We start from the raw sequence: 19,001 nt of genomic DNA, 5'->3' as shown, positions 1-19,001 counted from the left end.
TTTTTTTTGGTATTTTACATGGTTTGTATGTTATATTCTTCTTGGAAGTCTATTATTCGATTTGATTACTGGGATATGCCTCAGCCTTTTGTCATTCGGTTACAATCATTAACTGTTGTGTAAAGAAACGAACGGCCAACTCTGAAACATGCGATGCTTAAGTGGGCAAGGTACTTGGGGGACATCCTGCAAGGACATCAGCAATTGCAGGCTGGGCACACCGGCTTGTCTCCGTCGATGGTGAAGGTCTGCGAAGTGATGGGATTCTCGCACTTGTTGCATCGGAAACAGTCGCGATGCCATTTGACATTCATGGCAACCACCGCTGAGTCCGTGATGGGTTTCTCGCATTTGGCACACCTGGCCGCAAACAGATCCTCGTAGTCCTGTTTGCAATAAGCCTTGCCATCCCGCTCATAAAACGATTGATTGGCCAACGGTTTCTTGCATGCTCCGTCACAGCAGAAGCATGCCTCGTGCCAATTTTCGCCCATGGCACAGATGGTTCGCTCTAGGATTGGCTTCTTGCAGCCGGCACATGTGTAGGTGTACCGCTCAACGAAGCACTTATGGCAAACGGGCTCTCCACTCTGGATGTTGAAGGTGGCGTCCACGATCTGCTCGTCACAGTGGCGGCACAGGAAGTGCTCCGGATGCCATGTCTTGCCCAGGGCAGTTATCATGCGCTTGGTGATGGCCTCGTTGCACTTGTGGCACACAATGTTCTCAGACATCTTCTTTAGAGTTTAGGTATCTGTTGTGAGTAATGGTTTTTGGATTAGCAGGTCGGTACAATATTTACAAGGTGTTTTGAAATATAATCCCAATTATAATAGATTAATAGTATAAACACCGACAGAGATGGCAAAGCAGCGATTTTTTACCGATAGTGTCAGCCCTAGATAAAAAGCTTGCATATAAAACGGTAAAAAATAAAAGGGGTACGCGAATATACTATAAACATACATATTTATACAAACTCTTCCTCCTTCTCGCGCTTCCCTTTTGGCTGACGCCTTTTGTCTTCTCTCCAAAATGTAATGCTTTCTCCGGTAATCCGTTATGTATTCGTTACTTCTTCTTTGTATTGACGTTTCACACAAAATGAGAGAACAGAAAGAAGCAATACAGATTCGGACAAAATTTACCACTCTGTTTTTGGAGAATTTTGACTGTTTTTTGTAATAAATATAGAAAACGAAAAACGAAATGAAAACGTATGAATTTAGCAAGACTCGAAAACGGAATGAGATATTCGTTGGGAACGTTGGTTAAGCAGTCTGACATTTGAAAACCGTAAATGCAGCACCTACTAGAGTTACAAAATATTTGAACTCCGTTTCCAGGTTACTTGATTTTTAAGGTTTTGGTTATTTTTAATATTAGAGGGTTGTATGGAAGTGTGTACAGTGAAATGGAAAAGTGGTGAGGGTTCATGTATAAGCTAATTAGGATTGTGGAGACATTCTTGCTGTTTCCGCGTCAAACTTTTTAAACTTAAACCTCTTAACTACTTTAGAGACCTTTTAGGCTTGTTATGGGCGGGGTTATGTTATTGAACTTCTACTCCACTTTCATAATCTTCCTCCATCTTCAGTAATCCTTTTAAATCAGAAATATCTATCGAAAGAAGCCTATAAAACAGAGATTCCGGGCTAAAAATAGTTTCTGATAATTCAAAAAAAGTACTTAAGAACTTAAAAACTTCATTTAGATTCCTCAATTTAATTTATTCCACTATATCGAATATTGGTAACTTTATACAAAATACTTAAAACTCATAGTTGGTGGTTGCTTATTTATATTCCTAATAATTTATAGCCACTTTTTCCTTGAAATTCAAGCTCTCGAATTAGTCACACCAAAAACCATTAAGAAATTGCCTTTAGAATGATGGGAATAAGGGAAGATCTTCCGCTTCTAGGGGTGACTTCTCAGTAAAAAGTTGTCGGCAATTCCTTGAAGGCGCTGGCTAAAAATGCTTGCAATTAATGAAATGTGTTTTATACGTATTTATTAAAAAATTTAATTAAAGCAAAAATGCTTAGAAACTTCCGCTTAGTCGGCAATTAACAACGGCTACACATGCGTGGAAGTGGCAGGCGTGGAAAGGTGGGTGGTGGCAGTAGAGCCTTCAAAGGACTCTCCCACCTCTCAACCCTCAAAGGGCCATCGTTAGTAAGATGCACTTAGAGAAAAAGGTTAGTAAAAGAATTGGTTTTTAAAATGTCTTTATAAAGATAAAGTTAATATATTTTATATTTTTTTATTTATAATAAAATAAACTTTTAGACTCTTATTTAATAAAAAGTTTTAAGTAATTTCTTCCAGTGGATGTGCCACTTCTTTTGTTCCCTTCTCGATGGCCGCTCGGTGGAGCACAGCATTGTTTGTGGTCGCCACGCAGTGGGTGGCACGAAGTTCTGGGTGGTGCCTCAAACCAAAAAAAAAAACTGGGAGTGGGTGTCCTCGGAGGAGAGGACATGTCACAATTTGGTTTGCGCTTTGATGCGTTGCAAGGAATTCGAAATTGCAGTCCCTTTCGGGAAAGCCATTCGCACTCGTTCCGGAAAAGCTTGTTGTGTAACTGGAAAAGGGGAATTTGTGTCAGGCGGCGTCTGTCTGCGTATGCCAAAGTGCGTGCCCAGCTCATATCCTTATCGTAATCCAGATCCTAGTTCTCATTCCTGTAAATAGGTTGACCTGCTCGTAATTATTTTCATTAAGTACCCTGTATTCCCCGTGTACGTTCTATAATTGCATTTGGGTTTCGCAGTTTTTAATTGCTGCAGGTGACGGAGCATATTTTGGCACGTTTCTGGGGCAAGTTCAAAGAGTGGCTCCTTGGGGCCACATAAACATATCCTTCAAACTTACCCGTAATTGCAAACGCAGTTGCATGACCCACAATCATTTATTTGGGTTTCTCGACTGCACTCGGTGGGTTTTCTCTGTCGAGTGAGTAAATTTAATTAGTCGCAAGATTAGATTGGGCCAATGTGGCCCAAAAAAAGGGGTAACAGTTTATCACAAACCGTCGGCAGTGGAATAAAAAATTGTCATAGGAGATTTAGGGGTTAGAATGTGGCACACTTGTGGATATAAATCGTCTGCGGATTATTGGGTAATTTTGGTTTTGGCTTGTAAATTGTCCCGAAAATGAGGTTGACTATTTTGGTTAGTAATTTTTTGGTTTAGGTATGTTGAAGGAAAGGAACTAGTAAGTATATATTGTCTTCACTTTAAAACAAATTTAAAACCTTCTTCTAAGTACTTTTTTCTTCACCAAAATAGCTTTAAGTGCTTCCCCCCAGTTTGGCCGTAAAACGAGAGCAGGATCAATGGACAGAAACGGGAAACCGGGAGTCGCAATCAATTACGCGACAGTTTAATTATGCATCCAGGGAACGGATACAGGATATGTCGACCTCTGGGGGCGCATTGAACTTTGATTTGGGCCAGGCCCAGAGTTCCAACCCCAACGCCCGTCAAAAGTCAGTTGGTCAAATAGAGGATGCAAGCTGAATGTTTAATATAGAGTGTTGTGTACGATTTTAATGGCTATAAAAACAGACTAGGATTAGGTATTTACAATTAGAACAAATGTAACGACTAAACTAACTAAGGCTTACGAACTATTAGTGTTTGGCTAATCAATGACAATGACCTCCGTTGGATCCTGGGGATCCTGTTCTTGGTCGTCTTCCGATTGCGGATGCCAGTACTTGACTTTGTTCTTGTTACTGGGTTTCTTGGAGGAGATAAGAGTGCGACGTTTCAGACGCTTCAGCTTTTTCTTCTCCCGCTTCTTCATCTTCTCCTGGGCGAACTCCAAAATGGTGCCCCTGAGTTCCAGTCGGTAGTTATTTAGGTGGCACAGTTCTTGAGCCAGCGGATCATCGCCGGCTGGAGCTTTGTTTTCCTCATCCTCCTCGTCTGACAGTAAGGAATCAAAGTCAGTCCAGGACTTGTTAGGTTCTACCAAATGCTGCCTTTGCAGCTTTAGCAGCTCCTCTGTTAAGAGCAGCTTGGAGGTGGCCCACTTCATCATCTGGTGCTTCTTGCAGCCGATTTGCTGGCGATAGCTAAACAAATGGAATGTCAAATTGGGGACTATCTCCTCCGGCTCGGTTACTTTTGGCTTAATCGCCTCCTGCTCCTTGGGAGCCACGAACGGAATGGGCGTGGTATTCGTGGCACGTGCTTCTGAGCAGGACACCTTGCGATCCATTACGTTGCCCATGTTGTTGACGATCTGAAGACTCGATTCTCTCTGACAGCTGCTAACTCTCAACCCCTTACTCTTATATGCCACAAGCTGCATTAATCGTTTCGTTGCAATAAGGACTTTTACCTGTCGGAGAGCTTTACCTGGTCTGGCTTCTTGCCTGATTTGCTGGGTCTCGAACGTGTCGCTGTTTTATGGCTCAAACACCTGGCGTGGATTAGGGAAAAGTTGACAAATTTCGATTATTTAAGCCACAACAAAATTCACAACCTTTTCAAGGTTTTCTTCTTATAGAGTTTCCAAAAAAGGAGACACCCTTAGTAATTACCTGATTATGTAGGATAATTTCCCTTTTACAGCTATGATGGGCAATACCTTCTGGTACTTTTTTCCCGTTAGACTTCTCTGCCTTTTGCTGGCAACTGATTTTAGATGATACTTTCAAGCTCCTATTCCTTAATTGTCATATTTTAAAGTTAGAAATAACACAAGCTGTTTGTTGGTTGGTGAAAGTCCTCTGTCTCTATGCTCGAGTCGTTGAAGAAAATGTTGGCCTGATGAAAAGTCATGGACTACTGCGAGTTTTGACATTTAGCCAACGTTCTTAGCCAACACTTAAAGACTTTTGACACACCACGGAGACTCTTACGGATTATTGCTTTTTTATAATTTTATTTTTTTGAGTAATTTTATTTATTTTATTTTTTATTTTTGTGTTTAACATAATTCCCAAACACTTTAAAAATGCACTTCTGCGGACATCTTTTGATCTTTCTTAATTTAAGAAGAATATTATAATTTTAAAAGATTTTTTAGTTTAAAAAAGTATAATTTCATATAACATTTGCAGGCAGTATTTTTTCCTTATTAAGTTTTATTTTTTGTAAAGCAATTGAAGGGAATTGAAACTATTATAAAAAATAAATATTAATATAATGACAGTGCAGACAGCACATTGTGACCATTTCCATTGACCAATACTTTTTGAGGCTTTTTGTGAGTACTTAATTTAAAATATTAAAGAAACTGAATGAGTATTCTAACTTATATTCCTGATTAAGCCATTTCCATCTTCTAAAACAATCAATCTAATAAACAGCTATCTTAGGCAGCTTAGTTTATACCAATATATCTTAATAACCAATTAGACCTTCTTTTCAATAAGTAGATATTCTTATTCCCTTGCAGTTACAGCACTGATAGTTTTATGTCAAAGTCGTTTAATAATAATATTAAAAATGTTCTTGTGTTACTCCGACGTACGACTAGTTAAGAAAATAATTCAAATCTTCAATATATATATTATTCCTATTCTAGACATGGGCTTTCCATTATGTTTACTATTGTATAGTTACCCTTCATTATTATCTACATTTATTATATAAAAATTTATAATATTAGCTTGTCAAAAAAGTCTTGCGGTATAAAATTGGTTACAATAATGCGATTCAAGTCAAATATGCGCCGTTTTGTTCGATGACGCGTTCTTAACAAGATGCCAACTTCATAATGACCATCTCATAGAAGCTCGCTTCCCTATTGGCAAAAAACTCGGAGCGTGGCGCATCTTCGACCACCTCTACACCAGAACGAAAACGTTGATACCATCGTTGTGCGGTGGAAATGGAAACTGTATCGGTTTCATAAACTGCACAAATTTTATTGGCGGCTTGACATGCATTTCTGCCTTTATCGTAGTAGTACTGTACTGCTCCATGATTGCGACACGAACGACTTAAAAGAAAAGACAATTAATCAAACACTTGTTAGCGCGTGAAATGACCTGATGCGACGCATAAAACATGAACTACGCATTTCAGCGCCAACTAGCGAAAATACCGCAAGACTTTTTTGACAACCTAATATATTATTCCTATTCTAGACATGGGGTTTCCATTATGATTACGATTGTATAATTACTATTTATTATTAATTATATATTTTTATTATAAAAAAGTTTATAATATTTATATATACAATTTATTTAAATTATATTACAAAAAGTATTATAGAATAACCTCTATTTTCCAATATTCGATTTTTGCTATAGCCCTGTTGATATATTCTTCGACCAGATTTCTCTTAAATAAACTCTCAGCACATAAGTCTATCATGAAAATAACTCCTTAAACAACGTCAAACCATATAATAAGTTCTCAGCATCTAATAAAAATATATTCCGTTAACAGCCGTTCGAATATTACCAATTGTTATATTTACCTGATTCTTCCTGACCAACATTCCAAATTGGTAGACAATACTAAAATCTGGTAGCGTACTTTCAGAGCCATCTGTCGCATCGCAGGTAAAAATTAAGCCATAGGAATTTCTAAGCTCCCTAAAAACCAATCAACCTTTTGACCTGTCCGAAAGGACAGTCCCTCCCACCGATATCAACTACCTGTTCCACTATATAAACCAAGCAAATCAACCACATCATTATCATTCACATTCAAACCGTCAATAGCCATGGATCCGTCCACCGTTCACTCCAAGAAGCTGATGATGTTCCGCACTCCGAACGAGGTCGAAGCACTGAAGAACCAGATCTTCATATTCAACTCACCGATTGACTACAAGGACCACAAGCTGATTGTCTACCAAAAACCAGGAATCCTTGCCAGTGACAAGGACTACGGCTACTGCGTTGTCTACAAGCGGGATCATTATGTGATCAACAATCCGCCCAACTTCAAGAGTCCTACGAAGAGGAGCTTCCTCAACGAGTGCATCCGTCAGTTGTATCTGATGAATGGTATGGGTCACAAGATGTACTGGAGAACGACCAGTGCAATGGCTTTGAGTACACCCGGCGAGGTGTGGCACCAGGTGAACAGCTGCCTCCTGCCAGAGAGACTTACACCCCACAAGGAAAGCCTAAAGCGTGTTAAGAGGCAGCTTTTCCGGGATCCACGGGCAGACCGCAAGAACCCCAAGCCCATTAAGGGCAAAGTCTGGGGCACCCAAGTCTTTTACTTTAAATCGATGCGGGAGAAGATTGGCAGGAAGTACATCCGCAGGGGTTATCTAACCATTGCCCGCCGGGAGGCACTCCAAGAGATGATCCGTGAGCATTTGGCACGTGAAATAGTTTGCGCTCCAACAGTTTGCCGGACGGTAATCAGTGCCTCCGATGGAATCTTCAATGTCAATGCCGGCGTCATCGGTGACATCTGTAGTTATCACAACAATGCGGCACGTCATCAGTCCGCCGTAGAGTGCCGTCTTACGGCCGGAGAAGCCCGTCTGCGAAACAATGAAGCCTGTCGGCTGACTCAACGGGCCAAGCGTTTGGAGGCCATGTTTATACATGAACAGGTCCGCCGGGCCATACAAAACCACCAGCTCATCCTCGAGGAGTCAGTGCGTTCCATCTACTATGCCAAGGAGCTGTTCCGCCTGATTGAGGATCACGAGGAGTTCGTCTACACGGACAACAAGATCCTGGGCAAGGTTTAATGGGCACCTTTTGACTGGCATAGCCACTACTCTTTTTTTAACCTGATTCCTTAATATGTATTTGTAATTATTATTTGTAAATTTAATAAATAAAATTAAGAACTAAACAGCTTGGATTTTAAATTTTTTAAAGGGGGAATACATGGATGAAAATGTTCCTTAAGACATGATTTATTTTAGCCAAATTTTTAACCAGTAAAAGACATAACAACATTAACTTTTTTTACTCAAAATGTTATAAAATTTGAGGTAATTACATTTAAAATACACTTTTATTGTATAAAAATTCGTTTGATTTTAATTTGAAAAACTATACTGCAGGGTTTGATGCTATCAAGATCTACATTTATTTTTATGATCCTCTGAGGTTACGTCGTCTTCTGTTGCTCTATCAGCTTGGAATGAACGTCCATTAGGCTCTGTAAATATGTAAAATATTGGAAATTAGAAAAACTTAGGCAACTTGTTAATTATTGATAAATGGAAGCTATATATTCACTTATGCTTTAGCTTAAAAGGAATAATCTAAGGTATTTCGTAATGCATATCAAGTTCATTTCTGATTTAATTTATATAAAGTACAAGTATAAAAGCTATAACAAGAGGTTCAATAATAAAGAAAACATATTTATTTTTTTCTTAATTTTATATTAATTATAATGTATTAATGTTTGGTATTTGGCCGCAGTCTTCCATCTGATCTCCAAACTTTTGGTAGAGTTTTTGTTTCCTTTTTTACATTTCATTTTCAGTAAGTCTGAGTTAAAACTAGCTTTGGGTACATAACAAAAGAAAGCTTTATACTTTACGCAATTTCAGTTTTTGTAGCCCTTCCTGTTGGGAGCCTTCGTCTAGATCTCTGAGAATGCCCTGTGAAATTGTGGGAATGGCCAGCCAGCCAGTCGTTAACAAAGTTCCATTATTCTTACATTCTTATACTTAATCAAACAACTATAACCTTGGAAGCCATTATAGTACAAGCATTTAAGTCAGCCGTGTTCTTAAGCTAAATCAACAACCATATAAAAGGTACCATGTAAGCCCTTGATAAACTAAGGTTTTAGTGGAAGTTCTAAAGCGGTTTTTTAGGTTAGAGAACCAACACCTTAAGAAGCTTCTACAGCACCCACTTTCCAGCTCAGTTCCAGTTCTATAAAATCGACGAAATCGAGGGCGGGCATACCTTAAAGTATTTCACTGTCTTAACTCTCAACTCCAAAGTGGCATCCTCATCGCATATCATCAGGGTATTGGCATGCTGCTGGAAGGCACTAACGGTCCACATGTGGTTCACACCCTCCTCGATGGCTTTGTACAGGGCAAACGCCTTGTGGGCTCCCGTTATAAGGATCATCACCTCTTTGGAGTCCATCACGGTACCAACACCCACAGTTAAAGCCTGTTTGGGCACCTTGCTCATATCATTCTCAAAGAAACGAGCATTCGCTTCCAGTGTATCCTGTGCTAGAGTTTTGACCCGAGTTCTGGAAACCAGCGAGGATCCTGGTTCATTAAATGCAATATGTCCATCGGGTCCAATGCCGCCGATGAACAGCTCCACGCCTCCAGCCTCGCGGATTTGATCCTCAAACTTATTGCACTCCGCCACCAGATCTGCTGCATTGCCATCCAAAATGTGCACATTCTTGGGCTCGATATCGATGTGCTTGAAGAAGTTGTTCCACATGAAGAAGTGGTAGCTCTCGTGGTGATCTCTGGGAAGGCCTAAGTATGATAGGGAAAGGTTATAAAGTATCTATTAAAATCAATAAAAAATCACGAATCTCTTTTAAGATAAATGATCCTGAACTGTATATCTGTAGACTACAACAAAGTTTATTGCTAATCTTTGAGATATTTTCAGCTAGAACTCACCGACATATTCATCCATGTTAAAGGTTTTCACATACTTGAAAGGATACCTTTCCTTGTTTGTGGAACTCAATCAGTTCTTTGTACATTCCCAGGGGAGTAGAGCCAGTGGGCAGGCCCAAGACAAAGTATCTAAAAATAGTAAATGGGTATTAATTATGTAGAAGTTATTTAATATTATGATATTTATACTTGTCGGCTGTTGGCTGAAAGTCGTTGATCCGTTTCATCACATATTTGGCCGCCCACTTGCCAACCGAATCGCTAGTTTCCAAGATGACCAATCTCATTTTTTGACTGGAAAAGTTTTCAGAACATAAATAACTTTAAAATATGAAGGAAAATTTTATAAAGAATACAGAAGGGACGAAATTAAATATATATTGCTTAAAAATGAATTTGTAACGTAAGTAATGGAAATATATCAACACCCTTCTCTTGAATGGAATTCGCCATTTCAATGAGGAAAAGGAAAACATCACCAGCTGTGAAGAAAGAAAATTTCAAAATGAAAAACAAAGACCTTATCTCTCCAGAACATTCACAATATCAACTGCCAAGGATTTAGATTAGATGTTGATATGGTGGGATAAGATACAAGAGTAATGCAAACCATTCTGTTTTCTTTTTCGTGTATATTCGCAGCGTACTTATAGATACCGTCTTGTTTATTGTTGTACTCGTCTGATAAACAGCAAATACTTGGCAATTATTGACAATTAACCCATTTATGGCGTTGTCCCCACGGAAAACACTTTCGATCTCACTTGGCAACACGAATTGTACTTGAAATTACGAATTATACTTAGCTAGCTACTCACCTTCAAAGCACGCGAATGCAAACAGCTGGTTTGTTAATATTAATAATATATATTATTTTTATGGCTCACACTTGCTTTTTTGGAAGAGTTTTGGCTACGCCGCTTATTTCCAATTTGAGCTGCGAACTGAGACTGTTCAATTGTTCAATTCGAAAGGCAATTTATGCAGCGATTAGCTCGAGTTTGAGTTTGTTTTTGCGGTTGTGGTTGAAATACGCTCTTTGGCTGATAAAGAGAAATACATTATATATGTATATTTGATAATCGCAAATGCAGTTGCAACCTTGAGATACTTTGTGTTATCGTTATCGCGGGTTAAGTGGTCATGGTTTACCGTAGAAGTCTCTCTTTTCATTTCATTCTTCAGTTGAATGAACTTCAACCGGCGTTTATTTCTCTTTACTAAGGCATCTTTTAGGCACAGTTGTATATTCGCTCTTGAGTGGTTTTTTCTGCATTCGGAACTCCCTCTGTGTATCTCCGTTTCTTGTATTTAAAAGAACTGGTTTTTAACACTCTTGAGTACTTTATCTTATAGGATTGACAGCACCTTAAAATAACAACATAAGAATTCTTGGTTGAAAGCCGGTTAAACTTTTAATTTCTTCCTTTGCTTAATTTATGTATGCTTACTCAACTTACTCGTATCGATAAATCACTCAAATATAATTTTGAGTGGCTAGAACGCCCGCATTGCTTATGTGTGCACTTTGTACATCATACAGGCGCAGAAAAAATTAAAAATCCAAAAATAACTCAAGGCGGCGAATGGAAACGCAAAGAGCACAAGGAAAAAGGGCCACCAGGCGGCGAAAGTGAAATGTGTACCCTAAGAGCAAATTCTAATGAGCATATTGGTTTTAGGTTGTTGTTAAATAAACATCAGCTTAATTTTTCGATTTTTTTTATTAAACATGGTTTCTTTATTTTTTTTAATTATCAATTACATACATAAACGTAGATGTACTTAAAGTTTAGGTATTTTCATCAGTTTTTGTTTAATAGTTTGTGTGGACGTTTAATTTGTTTGGCCGGCGTAAAACGCAACCACGCCCACACATAAAAAAGCGACGGAGCCACTGAGCCACTAGCTGTTTTTTTTTTGTAATAATTGTTGTACATTTTTCATGTTGCTGTTGTTATGCTATGTTGTTATTGTTGTTTGTCCGGACTGCAGGAAGCTCAAGAACCGGTTTCAGCCGGGAGAAAGCGGTTGGTTTTGGGGGGTGGGGATCGTAAACCCTATGGCCATGGCTAGAAAATATATATTGCTGGCTTCTGTTTCTCATTTCCGTAGGTAGTATCTAAATATAATGTTTATTGTATTTTAAGCTGATTGTACAAAAAATACTTAAATAAATATGTCTGTTGTCGGGAGCTTCTGTTAGTTAATTCTCAGGCCTGTATCATAATTCTTTCCTCGCTTTTTGCTCGTTGTTTTTGTTGGTTAATCTTGGATATTGCTTAAGAACTATTTACTTATAGAGAAGGGAGGGGGCTGCGCAAGTACATCGAAAATATTGTTTTCTTGCAATATTTTCGAAATTCTTGCCGGCACAAATACAAATGTTGAAGGTGGCATGTAAATTCTATGTGGCATAAATGAAAGAACTACAAGAACTACAGTTTATACCAAATAAAGTTTACAATAGATTGGGTTAACGTTAAAACACAGAACGAAGAAATTATTTTGTCATTGGAACAAATAAACTAAAAGACTTCATAGAAAGTGATAGTATTTTGAAGAAGACGAGACAAAGATTCTTTTTAAGCTGCTTAGGCTGTTCTACACAAATGATTTTTGATTAAATTACTGACCTTGCGGCCACAAAAAATAACTTAACTGATTAATAAATCTCTGTACCTCTGCGTTTGTGTGGATTCTTGTTTGTTTGTTTGTTGTTGTTGTTGCTTTCCCTTTGTTATTATTTGTCTGTCTGGTTCAGAAGATTTGTTGTTTTTGTATTATTACATAATGGCGCACCGTTCGCCTGTCTGAGGATCGCCCTGTTGGTGATAGAGTTGTTCGTTGCCATCGACGGCACTAACACTGCGACGGCGAGTCAGACGGGAGGAGGAAGTGTGCTGGGACACAATACGTTTAATGCGATCCAGATTGGCCACAGCTTCGCCCTCGGCGTTTAACAGAATCGTCCTGGTGTTGTCGGCAGCGATCCACTTCTGCGACTTCATCACCAGACTCGATGGTGGCTCATGCGATGCCTTTGTATCTGCTGACCAAACGGTCACCACGGCATTCGGTTCAATTTTTACCGAGCGATGGAACTTGTAGGTGGTCGAAGGACCGCCCTCGTTGATCAAACGCTGCAGCTGCCAGCCTCCTATTGCCACCTCATCGCTGCCCTTATTGTACAGCTTCACGAACTTGCCCTCGGGATCGATCTCCTTGATCTCCACGTTGCCCTTGGCACTGGCTGACACATAGTAGTCGGAGATGCTGCGATCTTCAGATTCATCGACCACAGCACGCTTGCGCTTCATGGCGCCAGAAGAAGTGCGACGTGAGGGCGTGGCACGGGTGGAGGTACGCAGCGATTGGCTGAAGGACTGCACCGTGGCCGTGCTGGCGGCTGGGGTAATGTTTAGGCGCGCCTCCTCGCCGACCAGCAGCTTGTCGTAGGCAGCGATTTCCAAATCCAGTGAGACCTGCGCAGGGAAAATAGATTTATAGAATATAAAAAATCAAAATAATATAATAAGGGGTTTAACTCACCTTGATGTCCATGAGGTCCTGGTATTCCTGCAGTTGGTGGGTCATCTCTTCGCGCAGTCGAATAAGCTCCTTCTCAAGATGAGCCACCTCTTGTCCGTGACGCTCGCGAGTGTTATCCAGTTCCTGCTCTAATTCCCGTACGCGACCATTGAGAGCGGCGTTAATCTGCTCAAGATCGTGAATCTTGGCATTTAGGCCGTCAATACGAACGCGAGTCGAACGCAACTCTTCGATGGACTTGTGCGTAGAATTTAATTTGCGTTCAGCGGTCTCCTCCAGACGACGGATTTTATCCTCGTACAGCGACTCGATATCGTCGCGATTAATGCGCATCTGCTCCTCATACTGGGAGCGCAACTCCTGTAGCGACTGCTTCAACTTAGCATCATACTCGGAGCTGAGGCGTCCGTCAATTTCGCTGTACTCCGTCTGGCGGATGCGGCGCGATTCATTGATCTCCTGTGAGTGGACTTGATCCTTGAATGACAGCTCCTCACGCAGGCTCTGAATGGTATTCTCCAAGTCAACGCGCGTCAGTGTCTCCTGCTCTAGATTCTTGCGTGTGTCCTCGAACTGCTTGCGCAGACGCTCCAACTCCTTGGACACCTCGTTCAATTCATCATTGATCTTCTTCCGATCGGCATTGGCCAGGTTGAATTTGTTGCTTAACTCATTGGCACGCGACTCGTACATCCGGGCATTGCCTGCGGGGTGAGAAAAATCAATCAATTATATGGGATTCGACTTCAAATGGCTATAGAATAGGGTGGGTTTGAACTTTTCGGCTGAGGATCACATAGGCAGTAATTCGATTTTGTATACAATATACCCTAGAAAACATCCCTATCTCAGGCAAGTAAGATTCTCCATAATGACTGTCTTCTGACTGTATTTAACCCCACCCCATAACTGTTTAGTTCCTGTTTTTAAATTTTATCAAATAAATATACTTATGAATCATTAATTATATTTCATAAACTTGAGTGTAAAGGAATTAAAAAGAATCCAGACTCATTATGAATGAGATGATCAATGAAACACTCACCCTCAGCAGTGCTGCACTCCTTGGTTTTTTTGTCCAGCCTGTTCTTCAGCTCCTCGTTCTCCTCCCACAGACGCTTGATATCGATCTCGGCACGAGCTCGATCCCTGGCCGTATCATCTAGAAGACGACGCGTCTCCAGCAGCTCAGCCTCAAAAATGTTCTTTATATTGGTCGTCTCGCGGGTGACCGTGTCCCTGGTGGTCTGCACCTCGATGCTAAGACGGGAGTTCTCTGTCTCCAAGTTGCGCACCCGGTCAATATAGGTGGCCAGTCGATCGTTCAGATTCTGCAGCTCAACCTTCTCTGCGACGCGAGAGTGGCGGGTGGGACTCAAGGGGCTGGAGGCCGCTTTTGATGGCGGCGCTTGCTGGTGGTGCTGTTGCGGACCCGCTGATGGCGCCCGCGGGGTCGAGGTGCTGCCGGGCTGCGGCGTGGCGGTGCCAGCACGTCGGGATTTGCTCGACATTTTTACGCTAAAAAAAACAGATAAATACACAGAACACGTGAGATTTTTGTGACTATGACCTCTTTAAAGACAGGCACAGAGAGAAACAGGCCAATAAAATAGATAATATGCGTACAATTCATTAATTAATAACTTATCCCACATTTTTTAAATTTATTTTATTTATTTAAGTTCTTACTGACGTTAAAAACAAGTTTGAATTAATAGGCTCCGCTACCGATGATTGTTAAATATTATCGCAGCTTGAACAAAACTTGTTTTAATGTGACTATGAATTATCTGTCACATTGATTGCAACATTATTTTCTCGGTGTAGAATACGTTATTTTTGCGCCCTGATAAAATTCCAAACAGAAAACGAAAACGAAAAAGGGGAAACGCACAAAACGCTCAAAAACAGAAGCTAAACGAGTTTCTCAATCGCACTCTCTCTCTTGCCTAGTCACACACACGCGCACGCCACTTTTCACTCAAGCGACTGTACTAAAGCGGACGAGGAAAAAAAAAGTTTGTCGGCGTTTGTTTATGGGCGTGGGGCCTAAAGGCGGGGCTAAATACGGATTTAATCAATCGCACTGCTTAACTAATCCAAGCGACTCACTTTAACCGATTTGATAAGGTCATGAAAATTGCACAATATGGCGGTTTTAATTCAATATTTGCGGCATTTTCACGCAGCTGCAGGCAGGGGGGTTATTTCCATTTCGAATGAAATTGCACCGCCACTTTTCATCATCATTAGCTTAAGTTTTTCGAATCACTTTCCACTGTCTCTTATTGTTTGATTGCAGTAACTAATCTTACCTGTTTTTGGTTAAGAACGCAAAATGCACAAATTGGAAAATTAAATATTTTGCTGCAATAAAACGCGGCCGACGCTGAAACTTGTAATCGAGTCTGTTGCGATGGTTCAGAGATGGCCCTTTCGGATTATTAACCGATAACTTTACAGACCGGGCAGTGGGACCATACTACCAGAATATTCGTCACTAAAAATGACATGTGTAAAAAATTTTAAATGTTATCATAAAAAGTAAATTGTACTCAAAATTATTAAAGAAATTTCTTTATTTCTGCATCGAATTTAATTGAATTGGATATAAAGTATCGAAATATCAGTGGTATATCGATATGTCTTCCAGCTCACCTTTAATGGGATGTAAAAATTGGGATGTACAAATTGTTGCTGAGGTCACACTCTTCTGCTCTGTTTTTTTTGGTGCGCGTCACGTTAACTTTTTAGAATAAATTTCTCTTCACAAGTTTTATTCAGTCTGAAAACGTGCACAAAAGGTAAGAATAACTTAAGATACTACGTTGCTGTTAAAAGAACGAGCGCTTACATTGGTTATTTCAATATATTTTGAAATACATGTAATGCGGTTTGGTGAAAAAACAAGATGGCGGAGGGTACGCCGGCACCGGCTCTGCTAAAAAAAGCGGCATTTTCCCTTACAAACACATGTAACTTAGTATCTCCCTCGTCTTTTCTTTTATAGTGTATAGATTTGTATTTATACCAAAGTCTAGATAAAAAAAAAAAAACCGCAGAAATGGCTGATAATGACGATCTTTTGGACTACGAGGATGAGGAGCAGACTGAGACCACTGCGGTCGAGAACCAGGAGGCACCCAAAAAAGATGTCAAGGGTACCTATGTATCTATTCACAGTTCAGGATTCCGCGATTTCCTCCTGAAACCAGAGATTCTTAGAGCTATCGTTGACTGCGGTTTCGAACATCCTTCTGAGGGTAAGTACCAGAATTCTACTTTATATCGAAGGTACAGTTTATAATTATCATTAACTTCCTTGCAGTCCAGCACGAGTGCATTCCGCAGGCTGTCTTGGGCATGGACATTCTCTGCCAGGCCAAGTCCGGTATGGGCAAGACTGCTGTCTTTGTTCTGGCCACGCTCCAGCAGCTGGAGCCTTCGGACAACAACACCTGCCACGTTCTGGTCATGTGCCACACTCGCGAGCTGGCCTTCCAGATCAGCAAAGAGTATGAGCGCTTCTCCAAATACATGCCCTCAGTCAAGGTGAGTTCATTATCTATTTAAAATCCAACTAAAAAGGATAAAAAGGCGTTTTTCTATAATATTTTAGTAAAAATCTTTGGCTTTTTAAAATATTTACCATACAATAACATACGCTATTAGTGTCAGCATACCGAGAAGTTTACCTTATGTTGCACATTAATTAGCCATTTTTTATATCTAGGTTAAATGGTAAAAATGTATCTCCACAATACTAGATTTCTTTTTCACAATGTTATGAAATTGATATCTTATCCCAATCAATTGCCAGCTAACGTGAAAAAAAAAAACTGAAAACTAACCCAATAATTTTTGTTTTTTCAGGTGGCCGTGTTCTTTGGCGGAATGGCTATTCAAAAAGACGAAGAGACTCTGAAAAGCGGAACTCCTCACATTGTGGTGGGCACTCCTGGCCGCATTTTGGCCTTGATTCGCAACAAGAAACTCAATCTGAAGCATTTGAAGCACTTTGTTTTGGACGAGTGTGACAAGATGCTGGAGCAGCTGGGTAAGTCGAAAATATGCCACACAAATTATCGAATTCTGACTTATAAGTAAACCTTACTTTTAGATATGCGTCGTGACGTTCAAGAGATTTTCCGTAGCACACCGCACGGCAAACAAGTGATGATGTTCTCTGCCACATTGAGCAAGGACATTCGTCCCGTTTGCAAAAAGTTCATGCAAGATGTAAATATCAACGTGTTCATAACCAAAATGCTCGTACTTCTTCACCTCGCATCCACCGCTATCACGACAATTAGTTATTATTTTGTTAACGCCACCCGATATCGATTTCTCGATCTCAATCCCCCATATAAGCCAAACACCATCTTGCAAATGGTTAAACGTGTATACCCAAACGTCCAGCGCTCTTTGAGCATAACTCGTATCGAAAAAGTTAGCTAATGACAACCAGACACCATTTTCTAAATGGTTAATCGCGTGAAAAGCAATCGTACCGAAAGCATAAAGAACCTGTAATCGCTAAACCAATCAATTGTAATCAAAATGATTTAACAAACCAACTAGGAAATACAATACTCATATAAAACTACGAAAAACAGCAAATCCCGCCGACTGGCCGATGAGAGAAGGTGAATCCAAAGCGAATGCGATGCGATATGCCGCTCATCTGTAATCCGCACACTTCTCAGAGCGATCGTCGATCCTCGGGAGCAGTTGATGAGTCTAGTTGATGAGATGTGGTGGTAGCGTGGCCGTATGTAGAAAATTCTAAGCATATTGTTGTATGTTCCGAGGCGAGCCTAGTCTTAGTTTGATTATCGTTTTACTCCATTGAATTGTTCCCTTTAAAATGCTCCACATTCTATTTCCGAAATCTAGCCTATGGAGGTATACGTTGACGATGAGGCGAAGCTTACTCTGCATGGACTGCAGCAGCACTACGTCAATCTGAAGGAGAACGAGAAGAACAAGAAGCTGTTCGAGCTGCTCGACGTGCTTGAGTTCAATCAGGTAACTAATTTTTATTCCTTTTTTTTTCTTTATTAAAATTAATTATTTCCCTTCCTTCGACTAGGTGGTGATCTTTGTGAAGTCTGTCCAACGTTGTGTGGCCTTATCCCAGCTGCTGACGGAACAGAACTTCCCCGCCATCGGCATCCATCGTGGAATGACCCAGGAGGAGCGTCTAAACCGCTACCAGCAGTTCAAGGATTTCCAGAAGCGCATTTTGGTGGCCACCAATCTGTTTGGCCGCGGCATGGACATTGAGCGAGTGAACATTGTGTTCAACTACGATATGCCTGAGGATTCCGACACCTACTTGCATCGCGTGGCCCGTGCCGGTCGCTTCGGTACCAAAGGTCTGGCCATTACCTTTGTTTCGGACGAGAACGATGCCAAGATACTTAACGAAGTACAGGACCGTTTCGATGTGAACATCAGCGAGCTGCCGGAGGAGATTGATCTGTCCACATATAGTGAGTTAAAGCGCACTGTTCCTATTCAACTCGATACTAATTTGTTTTCTTTTCCAGTTGAGGGACGCTAGAGCTCGAAAGTGCAGAACAGTACTGCTCAAGACTACAATGCACTTCGAATAGATACAAACTAAAACCTTTTATAAAACTCTACTTTATAACTAAATAAAAATTATTCAGACAATGTGTTGACGTACAAAAATGGATGAATATATATTAGTTGGGACTGGAAATAATAAAACTATTATATTTCGGGCCTCTTCCTTTGGGAAGTTTTAACATAAATGCAATGCAACTAAAATAAGCATAAACTGTACATTTTTATAAAACGCAACTTAATTAAATAAACGAAAGTCCCTAACACCCTAAATATTTGGTTCGTTTTCATTGTG

The 19,001-nt window shown here is 40.3% G+C and overlaps 6 protein-coding genes across 7 annotated transcripts; 2 read left to right on the top strand and 4 right to left on the bottom strand.

The window, feature by feature from the left end:
• Window positions 1-44: 44 nt before the first annotated feature.
• On the bottom strand, window positions 45-748 carry LOC108115434 (transforming growth factor beta-1-induced transcript 1 protein-like). The gene has a single exon (XM_041818360.1). The coding sequence runs from the start codon at window positions 732-734 to the stop codon at window positions 198-200; it is 537 nt and encodes a 178-aa protein (XP_041674294.1). The 5' UTR covers window positions 735-748; the 3' UTR covers window positions 45-197.
• A 2,695-nt stretch (window positions 749-3,443) lies between these two features.
• LOC108115438 lies at window positions 3,444-4,803 on the bottom strand. Its single transcript, XM_017226873.2, has 2 exons — window positions 4,557-4,803; window positions 3,444-4,435 (listed from the first exon to the last, which is right to left on the bottom strand). Exon 2 carries the CDS (start codon window positions 4,322-4,324, stop codon window positions 3,650-3,652), a length of 675 nt encoding a protein of 224 aa, XP_017082362.2. The 5' UTR covers window positions 4,325-4,435; window positions 4,557-4,803; the 3' UTR covers window positions 3,444-3,649.
• Window positions 4,804-6,687: 1,884 nt separating this feature from the next.
• LOC108115443 lies at window positions 6,688-7,758 on the top strand. The gene has a single exon (XM_017226879.2). The coding sequence runs from the start codon at window positions 6,698-6,700 to the stop codon at window positions 7,685-7,687; it is 990 nt and encodes a 329-aa protein (XP_017082368.1). The 5' UTR covers window positions 6,688-6,697; the 3' UTR covers window positions 7,688-7,758.
• A 182-nt stretch (window positions 7,759-7,940) lies between these two features.
• LOC108115480 (glucosamine-6-phosphate isomerase) lies at window positions 7,941-10,911 on the bottom strand. Its single transcript, XM_017226962.2, is given in 7 exon segments — window positions 7,941-8,106; window positions 8,492-8,557; window positions 8,871-9,412; window positions 9,563-9,596; window positions 9,598-9,691; window positions 9,752-9,856; window positions 10,381-10,911. Coding segments are annotated over 6 exon segments (885 nt in total). The 5' UTR covers window positions 9,850-9,856; window positions 10,381-10,911; the 3' UTR covers window positions 7,941-8,055.
• Window positions 10,912-11,267: 356 nt separating this feature from the next.
• LOC108115478 (lamin Dm0) lies at window positions 11,268-15,527 on the bottom strand. The gene is made up of 4 exons (XM_017226957.2): window positions 15,430-15,527; window positions 14,160-14,632; window positions 13,115-13,818; window positions 11,268-13,047 (listed from the first exon to the last, which is right to left on the bottom strand). The coding sequence occupies exons 2-4, from the start codon at window positions 14,623-14,625 to the stop codon at window positions 12,349-12,351; spliced, it is 1,869 nt and encodes a 622-aa protein (XP_017082446.1). The 5' UTR covers window positions 14,626-14,632; window positions 15,430-15,527; the 3' UTR covers window positions 11,268-12,348.
• Window positions 15,528-15,798: 271 nt separating this feature from the next.
• On the top strand, window positions 15,799-18,979 carry LOC108115479 (ATP-dependent RNA helicase WM6). Of its 2 annotated transcripts, none has more exons than XM_017226958.2 (8): window positions 15,799-15,918; window positions 16,125-16,377; window positions 16,443-16,666; window positions 16,988-17,171; window positions 17,235-17,353; window positions 18,011-18,142; window positions 18,207-18,609; window positions 18,667-18,979. In XM_017226958.2, the coding sequence occupies exons 2-8, from the start codon at window positions 16,179-16,181 to the stop codon at window positions 18,678-18,680; spliced, it is 1,275 nt and encodes a 424-aa protein (XP_017082447.1). In that variant the 5' UTR covers window positions 15,799-15,918; window positions 16,125-16,178; the 3' UTR covers window positions 18,681-18,979. The 2 variants fall into 2 exon arrangements, with proteins under 2 accessions (XP_017082447.1, XP_017082448.1); XM_017226959.2 differs by having other exon boundaries at window positions 15,800-15,918; window positions 16,151-16,377.
• The last annotated feature ends 22 nt before the right edge of the window (window positions 18,980-19,001 follow it).

The sequence above is a fragment of the Drosophila eugracilis genome, unplaced genomic scaffold (assembly GCF_018153835.1).
Source record: "Drosophila eugracilis isolate 14026-0451.02 unplaced genomic scaffold, ASM1815383v1 contig_1197, whole genome shotgun sequence".
Taxonomy (NCBI): Eukaryota; Metazoa; Arthropoda; class Insecta; order Diptera; family Drosophilidae; genus Drosophila; species Drosophila eugracilis.
Note: the sequence above shows the minus strand (reverse complement) of the source record. Positions and strands in the feature narration are given on the sequence as shown.

Excerpts from the sequence above, each read along its gene's own strand:
- LOC108115434 (XM_041818360.1), bottom strand. The coding sequence starts at position 734 with ATGTCTGAGAACATTGTGTGCCACAAGTGCAACGAGGCCATCACCAAG.
- LOC108115438 (XM_017226873.2), bottom strand. The coding sequence starts at position 4,324 with ATGCAGCTTGTGGCATATAAGAGTAAGGGGTTGAGAGTTAGCAGCTGT.
- LOC108115443 (XM_017226879.2), top strand. The coding sequence starts at position 6,698 with ATGGATCCGTCCACCGTTCACTCCAAGAAGCTGATGATGTTCCGCACT.
- LOC108115478 (XM_017226957.2), bottom strand. The coding sequence starts at position 14,625 with ATGTCGAGCAAATCCCGACGTGCTGGCACCGCCACGCCGCAGCCCGGC. Across the intron at positions 13,819-14,159 it reads GGAGTGCAGCACTGCTGAGG|GCAATGCCCGGATGTACGAG; the intron begins GTGAGTGTTTCA and ends CTCACCCCGCAG. Across the intron at positions 13,048-13,114 it reads AGGACCTCATGGACATCAAG|GTCTCACTGGATTTGGAAAT; the intron begins GTGAGTTAAACC and ends TTCCCTGCGCAG.
- LOC108115479 (XM_017226958.2), top strand. The coding sequence starts at position 16,179 with ATGGCTGATAATGACGATCTTTTGGACTACGAGGATGAGGAGCAGACT. Across the intron at positions 16,378-16,442 it reads TTTCGAACATCCTTCTGAGG|TCCAGCACGAGTGCATTCCG; the intron begins GTAAGTACCAGA and ends ACTTCCTTGCAG. Across the intron at positions 17,172-17,234 it reads CAAGATGCTGGAGCAGCTGG|ATATGCGTCGTGACGTTCAA; the intron begins GTAAGTCGAAAA and ends CCTTACTTTTAG.